Genomic DNA, 13,232 nt, shown 5'->3' on the forward strand with positions numbered 1-13,232 from the left:
GTGAACTTAAAATAATATTTAAAAAATAAATCTTCATATATACGTCTAAACCAGACCTTCATAATTTTCTTTCATTTAAACGATTGAATTCTGCATTAGTTTGGACTAGTAAATAATTGGGCAATTACGTGCCATGCTATAAGAGAACTAATGTAGTTTACAAATCCACTGAATTTCATTTCCTGCATTAACTTTCAAAGAAAGTAAAATTTTTTGCATATTTGCATTGATAAAATATGGCAAAGCATGCAAAGACTTTCACTATTGTAATTCTCAGTTACTGTAGAAAGTGACGAATCTTAAGAACTAGTTAGCAAATAATCGCTTAAGTTCGTGTGGCAAGAAGCAACAAGATGGATGGGTAACTAACCCTTTATTATTCCAATAAGATTTAACAAAACTCCGTCTTGGCGTGTGCAATCAAAGCCGACACTCGGGCTTGAACTTAGGAGACTAAGAATTAAACTAAAACTAAGATTAACTAAAGAAGTATAGCCGAAGCTATCAAGATTCAAATCGTGTTGACCCCTTAACTTATTTGATTACAAAGCTTAGCAAGGGCCTGAGTACGGCCGAGCGTAATAACAGCTTAGAGAGAGAGTGGCCAAAAGGCAGACGCGCGTAAATCAGAAACTCTGATTCTCTTTCTCTAAGACCGCAGTTAAACTTCGCAGTTAAATACTACTCTTCCTCATTATGTATTCAGACGTGATTCTAAAACTACGTTCTGGACGGAAGTAGTACGTTGAAGTTAAGAATTTGACAGGAAAGGAACTTTAACTTAAAATTTAACTGCTAATAAAATTAACATAATCCTTACATAGCTTCCGACCAGACTTTTAAGTACTCGAAAAATAAGGTCTCAAAACGACCTTGTTTAAGACTTTAAAGTCTGAAAAACTTCTTACATTTAACTACCCACTTCAACTTTTGAATTAACTAAAGTAATATTTTAAAGTTCTGTTTTTAGGGCCAACTTTATGAAAATTATGCAAATATTTTTTTTAATTTTCAGAATCTCGTTTTAAAGCTGGATGGGGTGGAATGTGCTACGCAATACGGTAATTCTAAAGATAATTGCTAACGGTAGTACAAACTGAACGGTGATAACTTGCATGCTGTGGAAGACGACACAAATTGAAGTTCCAGAATCAGTAAATCCTTTGAGGTCTAGGGAATGGCAATGGACAATAATAAGAGGGAAATTCAAGGTATAGGGAAGTAGGAATGAAAATTATTATTATCAGATACTGAAATGTTAATGTTACTAAGCATTCTTATTGAAATGTAGGTTTCTTTTAAATAATACTATGATAGTTACCAGTAGTTCATTCAGGAATATTTTTGATTGGTTATGATCTTACTGTAATCACATCCTTCAAAATTAAATTGATTGCTTAATTTCCCCCTTGATTTGCATACTATAATATTAGTAAAAAGGAGGAAAAATGTCTGCAAATAAACATAACACCTCTTTCTCTCTCTCTATATATATACAGGCATGTATCTTCGTGTGCAACTAAGCAAAACAAATGTGACTTTTTCTTCTTTAAAAAATTTGTGTTAATAAACAGGATGAGAATTAAGTTCATTTTAAAGACTTATGACACATGAAATATACATGATCAAAATAAATTAGAAAATTAAGTTCAAATAAATTTTAAGCTAAATTAAGTGTTTAAGTTGCAATAATTCAGTTGTAATAATTAATACTAATAAAACGAAACATCATATTCCCATTCTGCAAAGTATAAAAATTCGTCTGCAAAAATTACCAAGACTGGCTGATTTGATAACTTTCAAATTCACTCCTTTGTTTGCATTTAGAATTTATAACTTTAATTTTCCACAGATATTGTTTTTTGAATTTAAAAAATTTCACTGGCATAATTTCATTCATTTCTGCATATATTAATAGATGCAGAAAGTTTTTGTACCTGACATAATTTTAAATCTTATGTAACCTTACGTAATTAATAACAAAATCAAAACAGAAATCAGAAACTGCATAAATTTAATTAGTAATTACTACTAGTGTCACACGAAATGCTATGAAATTAATCAATAAATTAAGAATGAGATAAAATATGTAGAATTAATATTCCACATGTGTGAAGTGTGGAAGTTTTACGTTAAATACTTTTTTTAAATTAAGTATTTTTAGAAATGCCCCCTTAGAGCATGGGCCCTTTCATAATTAGAACTTGCAAATCCACTTCGCTAGTCTTTCATAACATTGCTTTTCTTTCATTAACAAGAAATATTGCATTCAGTTATTTAATTTAAGATTTACAAAAATAATGCTACTGAAAGGCATGAATATTTACCTAAATTTGAAATTAATTTGGTGAACTTAAAATAATATTAAAAAATATAAATCTTCATATATACGTCTAAAAATCAGACCGTCATAATTTTCTTTTATTTGAACGATATCTGAATTCTGCATTTGTTTGGACTAGTAAATAATTGAGCAATTACATGCCATGCTATAAGAGAACTAACGTAGTTTACAAATTCACTGAATTTCATTTCCTGCATTAACTTTCAAAGAAAGTAAAATTTTTTGAATATTTGCATTGATAGAACATGGCAAAGCATGCAAAGGCTTGTAAGACTTTCACTATTGTAATTCTCAGTTACTGTAGAAAGTGACGAATCTTAAGAACTAGTTAGCGAATAATCGCTTAAGTTCGTGTGGCAAGAAACAAGATGGATGGGTAACTAACCCTTTATTATTCCAATAAGATTTAACAAAACTCCGTCTTGGAGTGTACAATCAAAGCCGACACTCGGGCTTGAACTTAAGAGACTAAGAATTAAACTAAAGAAGTACAGCCGAAGCTATCAAGGTTCAATTCGAGTTGGCCCCTTAACTTATTTGACTACGAAGCTTAGCAAGGGCCTGAGTACGGCCGAGCGTAATAACAGTTTAGAGAGAGAGTGGCCAAAAGGCAGACGCGCGTAAATTAGAAACTCTGATTCTCTCTCTGTAAGACCAAAGAACTTCGCGGTTAAATACCACTCTTCCTCATTATGTATTCAGACGTGATTCTAAAACTACGTTCTGAACGGAAGTAGTAAGTTAAGTATTTGACAGGAAAGGAATTTTAACTTATAATTCAACTGTTAATAAAATTAACATAATCCTTACAGTCTATCAGTATATAGTCATAGACGGCTTTGTAAGGAAAAGTAATTCATGTGTGTATATATATATATTTATTCATGTGTGTATATATATATATATATAAATATTTACATTGCTAATGCTAAAATCAATGCTTCATTAAAATTTTATTATTATTTTATTTTTGATACTAACATACAGATACAGAATTGTTTTAAATTCCAATAAACAATCATAATTTATTTTTAAGAAAACTCATTTTATGATTTATATATTATATTACATGAATAAGAGAAACATTTGTCAAGAAATGTATTAAACTTGTATTAGCAGATTCATTCTATCTTAGTAGCAAGACTATCATACTTCTGGGCAAAATAAAATCAACATAAATTTTACATTAAATGTTTAAAAACTTATAAGTATGCAATGGTAGTTATATATACAATATAATAAATTTTGTCATTTATGAAATATTAATGAAATGATATTTTTGGAAATAATGTACAAAATTTTAGTTTTCGTTTAAAATTAGTTTAATGAATTTTTAGAAAAATATTTTACGTCATTTCCATCTTTGCCTTGTTGATGTTGGTATATCAAAATATATGGAATAATTAAGTTGCATCTAGTTAGTAAAACAAAACATTACGAAAAGTATGATGCGGCATATTTTTAATCAATATAATTACTTCATTGCATCTAGCTAGTAAAACAAAAAATTACGAAAAGTATGATGCGGCATATTTTTAATCAATATAATTACTTCATTTTGGAATTATAACATTTTCGTAAAAAATTAATACCACAGAAAAAAATATTATTAAACTAAAGAATAAAACGAGATTCTCGGCCGCGTTGTTCAAGTTTTTGTAATTTTACTTCATAACACACTCTTATATAAAAATATTAGACTGAATTATAAACCAAGTATAATTAATCAGATAATCCTAAAAAAAGAATAAAGGAAACTTAGTAAGCAAAAAATATATACATTACATTCAGAATTCTAAATGTTTACATAAACTTTTCTCGCAAGGTCTGCCGGGAAAAAGATGTCAAACGTTCTTTGGTCAGACGATTGCAAACGAACGCTAACATGATTAATTTTGTTTTCAACAACCACATTACTGTTTCAATTAAATACCACAACAGTGATTAAATTTTGGTATAATTAGTTATAAATAATAATACGGTCAATTTAAGGCGTAATTTATCGGATGCACAATGACAAAATACTACTATTAGATCTGCATTTGGAATAAATATTTTGCACTCTTTCAACTCATTAGACATTATGAGCATTGATATTAATTAATCGCAAAGCTTAAACGTTAAAATACTTACTCACTACATATAACAGTGCAAAATGCATGAGAATAATCTGCATAAAATGAACAAAAAATATTTCAAATAGTAATTGTAAACATTTTCTTACTTACCTGTGCTATACAACCAGCATGCATTCAGCCATGTTTTTTTCTGCGACTAGCTTTCAAACACTTTTCTCCTAATTGGCTAATTTGCAGTCAGTCACGTGTTTCTTCCGCGAGGGTTCTGAAACATTATCTGTAATGCTACAGGCAAATCAGCTGTACCCGCCACGGTTTGCTTTCAAACTGTTACCATTACAGGAAATTCCTGTATAACTTTTTGATTTCTGTAACTTTCCAAAATTTTGCCTGTAAAGAGCGACCTTTGTTTTTACAGTGTACAATACGCCAAATGTAGGACCACAATACTTAATACAGTGATACAATTTACAACATATAGTAATTATAATACTGTAATTCATCCACAACAATACAATGCGGTTAATTTTTTTGCTATAGCTCTAGCTTGGTACCTGACTTCACAGGTTACTAATATTACCATAGGAGTACCGCTACTACAAGACCTTATTTGCGTCTATGAAATGCATACGTAGACATATGACACTAAGCCTAACTGTCTCATTCTGAGGTAAGACACTTTAGATAAAAGGTTAGTGGCTCACCAACCTAGAAAGGTGTGACATGAAACAGAATTTCCTAGCTCGGTGAATTAGCAGTTTGCAGGGGTTTTTTTGCACAATGGTGCGTTAGAAGTTTAAGTTTGACCCTGGCCATTCTGTTGTTTGCAAAAACACTGCCCATGTATTCCAATTTCTTGCACTAGGTGACTTAAGATGAAATCCTGCCGCGTGTGGGCATCGAAACGCATAGTGGTCGGGATCTCCAGTAGCCCCAAATTTACAGCTGTCAGTGTGTGCCCGGTGAAAGCATTTCAAATAACTTGAAAATGGCCCATGTCCCGTGAAAAAGTTGGGTCATATAACCGTCTTTTATACTCAGGTACATATTGACCCTTGGAAAGGTACTCAGGTACATAAGACCTTGGAAAGTTCTTCCTGTTGAAAAATCATCCCATCTTTTTTTGACAAATTTCCATCATTCTTATTTTCGTTATTCGTTTCAGATAAAACCTATGACCTTTTCACCGACCTCCAACAAGTTAGGATTGTTATTAGCTGACCTCCTCGTGAATTTCAAAATGTGCGGAAGCAACAAAGGAGGGGTCTGTTAGAAATATACTCCCAGAAGTATGCTTCTAAAGTCATTTACCAAAGCCGCTCTGCCGCTTGATAGCTAGAAGACTAGAGGCAGAGTCACTAAATATTCTAGATGACAGGTAGACGTTAGGGCCAGCACAACTGTACTACTTATTAAGATTCTACTGCAATTTTGAATTCCGAGAAAAGCTACCTAAGGGCGGTCTGCGGGTCACTCTACTCTTCTCCAGATTGCCTCCATTTCACACATACTCTGTGCGCTTACAAATATCCATGCCCTTTTCGGGATTCGAACCCAAACCCTTCGATACGGCAATCAACTTCATTAACCACTATCTCGAGACAAGTACAGGTTAGGCCCCCACCTATGTGACCATAGGTGACCTACAACACCTGTGTGACGATATACCACCACCATAGGTGATTAAGGTATTGCTGTACCTAGCTAACTGTTAAGCTTCCAACCCACTTTTAAGGGAGAAGACTCCAAAGGGCGTTCCGAGGGTCTCCCACACCTCTTCCCTCACCCCTACCACTAACTTCTTCACGATTTTTGGCTCGTAGTGCATTTTGAGTGCTCCTTGCCGCAGAGACACTATACGCCTACAAACATGCCTTCTCCGGAAATCAAGCACGGGCCTTCAGGTAGTCAGTCAGTGAATCTAGCCACTATACCATCTGGTTGGCAGTAAGCATGGGACAGCATTTGACAAAGTTACGTTCTGTGTAATGGGAAGAAATAAAGAGAGCCGCCTAGGGCGACAGTTAATACAATTCTTGCAAGCGACAATTAAATTAAGATGCATTTAGCTTTCAATTTACTCCTATGCTTAATTTATACCGAGTGACGACAATTATACTTATAGCCTAGGGCACTGAAAATTTTGGAGCCGGGCCTACAAATGAATAACAGAAGGGGCACTTTGTTCCTTTATGTATATTAATATCCAAGCGAATAATTAAAAGTTACTTCACAGCTTAAGGAACAAATTGTACTTTCCTTAAGACAGATTTTTGGAAAACTGCATCTCAGACAGAAAAAGAAAAAGGCTTCTTTTGCAAATTGTAACTTCCGAAATTATTTTTTACATAAAATATGTTTCTTTCCTAGCTTGATTAAGTGTTTTTCATCCCCTTTCAGCAATGTCAGTTACGTAGGGGATAAAAATGAAAACCGTATAAACATAATACACATTCTATTTCCAGCGCCATTATTCTGTAATTTGGCATTACAGTTACCAATGCTTTAAAGAATGCCTGACAGGTGGCGGCATACCACAGACAAGAGAAACGCACCCAGACTACCAGTTTAAAACGGCTGCTCCGCTTGCGACATGCACCCGCGAAGAGCAACCTTTTGTCATACTTTTCCCGAGCAGTGAAGGTATGAAACCTATTGAAATACATTGTCGAATGAAAATCCAATATGGCAAGACATGTTTATCACTGTAGTAAATGTACAAGAGGAGTAGAAAGTTAGAAACAGCGTGACTTCTTTGGCAGATGTTCCCTGCCCAAGTCAGGCACACCGCGTTATGACACAGGCTACTTCAGCAGCTGAAGTCATCGTTATGGACAATCACCGTGTGACGGTGAATGAAATAGCCAGAGATCTGACTATTTTTCATGGTTCATCACATCACATTATTCATAAATCGCTGAAGTTTCGCAAAGTGGCTGCAAGGCCAGTGTCACGGCATCTCACTTCAGAACTGAAAGAGCTACTAATTGACGCCTATGAGAACTTTTGAGGCGCTTTAAGCAGAAGATGATGGCTTCCTTTCCAGAATCTTTACAGGGAAAGAAACCAACTAGAAACCAAATGAGCAAGCAAAGGATGGGCCATTTCTCATCACCCAAACCCAAGAAGCTCCGGGTGCAGCCATTTGCGGGAAAGGTTATGCTGAATCTCTTTCGGGATGAACGAGGCGTTGTTTTGGAACACTACATGCTAAAGGGGAACACCATCATGAGCGCGTCATATGCCGGTATGTTGAAAAGTCATCTCTGGCCTGCAATCAGATCAAAACAACGTGGAAGTCTGACTACAGATGTCATTTTGCAACACGAGAATGCTCGACTTCATACGGCTTGTGAAACAATTGCAACTATCACTAGCCTTCACTTTGGTTTTCTTCCTCATCCACCATACTCGCCAGACCTTGCCCCATGTGATTACCACGTATTCAAAGAAGCGATAGGTGGGAAGAAATTTTGTTTTATTGAAGAGGTTCACCAGACAGTGCATGAGTGGCTGCGCACACGACCACATTTTTTTTTCTTCAGAGGAATCTATGCGCTTAATATGCACTGGAGGAGGTATGTTGAACGTCAAGGAGACAAAAAATGATACATTTTCAGTCTACTTTTGTTCAATAAATCACATATAAAAAAGTATTTAAGGTTTCATTTGACTTACCTAATAGTTTTGGTAAATAGAGGCTAGGCCTCGATCCTTTACGCATCTCAAAAGAGGGAAAAGCTAGCCACCCATCTTTCTTTTTACATACTTCTGCGAGTGCTTGAAGTGATTTAAGTGTTTTGATGGAGAGGATTGGATTTTTCGCATAATACTGTAATCTCTTTAGATGAGGTGTTATTGTTCTCCAAATAAAGGGTTAGAAAATTTCTCTGGAAACTTATCTCAAAGTAAGAAATATTTTACATATATAAAATTTTCTGTTTCTTATTTCAGCCGTTTTCAAAGCTTGAACTACACAGTTATTCCAAAAATTTTAGCTTGAAATTTTTTTTAAATACCGCATTAATTATTATTTTCTTCCTTAATTTAATATTTGCTGACTGGTATTGAAGTTAAAATCCTTTGTATTGTAGTCAAACAGGCAAACCGATAAACTAAAACTCCAGACTTCTCAGTTATTAAATTACAAAGAAATTTAATTTGTCCTCATTATTCGTGGATCATTCAGTGGCACATGTACTTATTACCCCATCCGCGTATTTAGTAGTTTCGAGACGGGTTCTGATCCGTATGCAAGGAGTCGAGCCGTTTTCTTAGTAGTGAGGAGCAGTAAGGGGCTTGCGAGGGATCCTGCCAGCCTTTGTTAAATTTGGATCTAATTTTCGAGCCAACTTTTTTTTTTTTTTTTTTTTTTTTTATCTGCTTGTTATTTATTCTAAGAAAAACACTTCTTGCTTGTCATAATTATACTTTGACAAATTTTAAATTTTATAAACGACGATATAAAAATTAATTATTTTTCGAGATTTCGCAGAAAAACTGTATAACAAAATTCCTAATAGTAAGAAAGCTATCGCTATTGGTAAAGCTGAAGGTGAACGAGCTTTCAGCTTGATATGCCAGTATTTCTACAACAAAATTGTCTTTGACATTTCAGATGAAAGAGCTTTCAGCTTGATTTACGTGTATGTCATAAAAAAAATATTTAATTGTTAGACATATTTCGAATTTAAGGAGATTGTCATATTCGAATATGACAATCTCCTTAAATGGAATAATTAATGAATAACGTCCTTTAACAGAATTTAATTCTACACAAGGTTTTTATGTATAAACCTTTCTTAAAAACCTGCATTTGCTCTTAAAAATCTTCTGAAAAATCAGATGTGGTGAAAGAAAAAGAAATTAATCTGCGGCGGCATCTGGTATAAACACTGCTGCATAATTGAATTTATTCATTATTTTATGTAGCTCTGTGATATATTGTATTGTGCTTTTTTAAATATTTTTAAATTTTAAAGCACGAGCTCTTTGTTAAAATTTTCATGATTCACCACTGATTATTCCCCTTAATTTTTCTCGTTACTACGGGAGCTGAAGTTTTAAATATTCGGCGTAATTGTTTAGATAATCGTGCAATGTTTTGTATGCTGATATTCTACACTTAGTTGCTTGTCCGGGAAGTAAACCTTACGTAAATCAATGCGCAGCCGTTCACGTGCCCAGTTTGGATACAGTAACACTGAGGAGATATTGTATTATTCAAGGTTCCCTCAGCTGGAATATTTCTTCGGACTCTCACTGCTCTGTCTAACTCTAGAACAGATCCTGAAAGTGTAGACCTATAGTCTTCACCACTACAGAAGAAATATGGAGCAATCAGTAATGCGTAGTCTTGAATAATTACATCACATTACACTGCTTCGTTAATTATCAGTTTCTTGTTCACCTACGTAATTATTAGATACACTATCTTCTTATTAAAAAAAAGCATTAATGAAATATCTCTTTAAATAACTTTCTATTATTATTCCAAAATTTAAAATTAAGTGGTATTCATATTGTAATACAGTTATAATAATAATAATAAAGATTTTCCTTAGCGCAGTTTTAAATAAATGCTTATTGTTATAGTTGTTTATACTCTATATAAACTTAATGTGAGTATTTTTAATTTAATAATTTACTTTCTTCCGCAGTCTACTAACTAATTTGCTCATCATGTATTCAGAAAATTCTGTATAATTAGCACATCTGCTTGATTACTTACGATTTAGCATGCAGTTGTGCATAAAAATATCAAACAGAAGAAAATTTGTAAAATTAATGAAGCAATCTTAGCATGCAGTTGTGCATAAAAGTATCAAACAGAAGAGAAAATTTGTAAAATTAAAATTGTGAATTGATTATGAAGTCTGGAGGTGATATTTCTGTAAACTATTAACTTAAGAGGGATATTTCGACGTGGACAGTCCATCTCGGTGCAAATGAATTAAGTTTTAATTCTCACTAAGAAAGAAGTTTACTCGGAATGCAGGGCGAATGCATTGCCGACTACCAGTCATATCGCTTTGTGTACGTCACGTGATGATGGCGTAGAACAGGGAGTAAGCACGTGCTTCCTTTTAGTCTGCAGGCGTCGTTTGACTGGTATACATTTCGACAACGGTCTTCGTGTGTATAGTTTAATTTCTAAGTGAGGTGTTTTATCAAGCGTATCAATGGCAGTCAGGTCTCTCGTCAAGGCTTTTATGTCCGGTTATGGTAAGTTAAGAAAAGAGAATTTAAAACATTATATTGTGCCTTCAGATTTGGAGATTCTTACTTTTGTTTATATTGACTTACTTAAGTCGCAGTCAGCCGGATGTTTATACAGGAAGCGGGCTATGCTTATATCTGAGCTGCACTCGTTCATAAATACTGCTGTCCGTGTACGTGACTTTTCATTCTTTCATGTTTTTATTGGAAGGATGTGTTGTACTCAGGATTTAGGAGAAGTAGAACGTTAAGTTGCAAGATCGAAATTTTAATAAAAAAGAAACCAAACCATGAAAGATGTTTTTGGAAAATTAAGGAAATCTCTTCAGTACTGCTGTTGTAGTAATTAGAATGGTGTTATTTTTATTACAAAAGTTAAAACTATGGAAGACTGTGCGCAAAAGTTTCAGAAATAGATGGAGAAGTTTTAAAAAGTAATTTTCATTTAACGAGAGTGTAATAGTAACTTTAAAACACATTGACCTGTCAAATCGATCCAGTTGAACTACCAGTTCAATACGGAAAACATGACGTGAATAGTGTATTTTACAAGTTTAGTTGAATATCATCAGAAATAAGTTATAAGACTTTATTTAAAGAAATCGCACATAGGTTTCATATTTACTGTTACTGTTTATTCGAACTGCTTGGACCAGAGACAGTCGGATAGAAGCGTGGTCCCTATCATTTTATTAAAAATGCAAACAGCTTATTTCCGTGCAGAGATTTTTTTCGGCAATAACTTTATTTTTCTCTGCCAGTTACCACTTTTAAGCAATTAAACCAACATCCCATAAATGAAATTGATAAAACGTTTAATGAAAATTCAGAGTGATGTATTTTAAGGGCATAAGTATTAAAAAAAATTGCCTTCTAAAAAACATGAAATTAAGAAACAAATTCACGTTATTCCAAAGTAACCAGTTTCAAAATTCCTGTACAGAAATACTGTTAAAATCAGAGGTAGTCTTCTCTCAAGAATTATAATAATTTATTTGCAGTATTCTGCAAAAAACTTTATTGGAATTTTTTATGCTTCCATTTATAGTAGTTTCCTCATTTGTGGGGATGTCTTTCAGTTCTAAGTACTTAATTGATTGACATTATCCATCAATGAGCACAGATATTTGGGCAAGGATTTCACAGTCCATTGTTTTTAGGTATAATACACGACATCTTTTTTTTTTTTTTTTTTTTAAATTTTTATAAAACATGTATGTATTTTTGTAAAATGAAGCAGTGTAGGAGGGGAAATTGATAAATAATAACTAAACGCGAACAATTTTCGGACCGACTAATTCAGAGATGTTTTTCTGCTTCTTTTCAATTAAGCGGAGTTTTACTGTATGTATTTTTTTTTTTTAAATTTATTCCTCTCTCACTCTCGTGTGTATTTTAAGAACTGCATAACTATTCGTTGATTACAAGTGCGTTACATGTTTGTGATAGATGGCTATTTCTGTTACTCAGTTAATGCGGCAGGGAAGCCATCTAAAATAATTTAAATAAAGAATGAAGAAAGGTTGAGTTACTTTCCTATATCCGGCAATTATTGTGAATAATTCAAAGAGCCCATATTTCGGTAACGTAGAGGATGGAGTTCTCAAACTTTTCAAATTTTGTACCACATAAAAAAGAATAAAAAATATGTGTATTATCATATACCAATATATCTATAAAAAAACGCGCCGTTTCACTTTCATTTAAATCTTTTGTATAAAAATTGTGCGACCAAAAGTAATTAATTTACTATTAGGGGTACATATATTATACTTTGAGAAACTTTGATTTAAGGGTACAACGCCGAGCAGGAAAACAGTTTGTTCAAAGCCAGTTTTTGACGTATCTGGCGCTTCAGAAGCTCTTCTTGTCGCAGTTTGCGTTTCATGCGACGGCTCATAGTAAGAAACAAGCGGAGCAAAGTTTCGTCTCAACATGAGAAGAATCTGACATATTTTTTTTTTCCCCCAGGAGCTTTTGTCAATACCTGCTCCGATTTATTTCGATTTTCATCTTTAGGAAAAGAAATTTCCTACATTTTACAAATATTAGTTCTCCAGATTTCCATTTCAAAAATTTCATCTCATATTTTCAGATGTTTAAGAATCATTATTACATCTATATATATATATATATATTTATGGAATATATATATATATATATCCATAAATGATACATATAACAATAACTTGGCATTTGATGACTTTATACAACATACGAATATTTCATCAAAATCATTACCAATAACCCACATCATATATGAAAAGTATATAGTAAATTAAAATAACTCAGCCCAAATCCGTCTAGAATGGCGATGTATATAAAAAGGCCTGCAAAAGCAAAACCATAGCACATTTAATGACACATGTGAACAACTGTGTGCCGTAATACCTCAGCATTGTGACAAACGCTGAAAGACAAATTAAAAAGACTATGCTAACAGTATTCTACCTATGATTTTGCCACTCTATTGCCTTTATATTTGAAACACAAAGAAAAAAAAAAAAAAAAAAAAAAAAAAACCTCCTGAGCAAATATGAATTATATTTCGGAAAGAACAGGAAGCATATTATAATGCGGTGCCTGCATGT

The 13,232-nt window shown here is 33.3% G+C and overlaps 1 protein-coding gene across 1 annotated transcript in view; it reads left to right on the forward strand.

Annotated features, from left to right (window-relative positions):
• The first annotated feature begins 10,500 nt into the window (after positions 1-10,500).
• LOC118188069 (delta(3,5)-Delta(2,4)-dienoyl-CoA isomerase, mitochondrial-like) overlaps positions 10,501-13,232 on the forward strand; it is a 199,997-nt gene continuing 197,265 nt past the window's right edge. The window contains exon 1 of the mRNA XM_085809909.1: positions 10,501-10,647. Coding sequence (XP_085666035.1) covers positions 10,605-10,647 — 43 coding nt within the window. The 5' untranslated portion in view covers positions 10,501-10,604. The remainder of the gene's footprint in view (positions 10,648-13,232) is intronic.

The sequence above is a fragment of the Stegodyphus dumicola genome, chromosome X2 (assembly GCF_044657685.1).
Source record: "Stegodyphus dumicola isolate Sdum_Otavi_A_Nest chromosome X2, ASM4465768v1".
Taxonomy (NCBI): Eukaryota; Metazoa; Arthropoda; class Arachnida; order Araneae; family Eresidae; genus Stegodyphus; species Stegodyphus dumicola.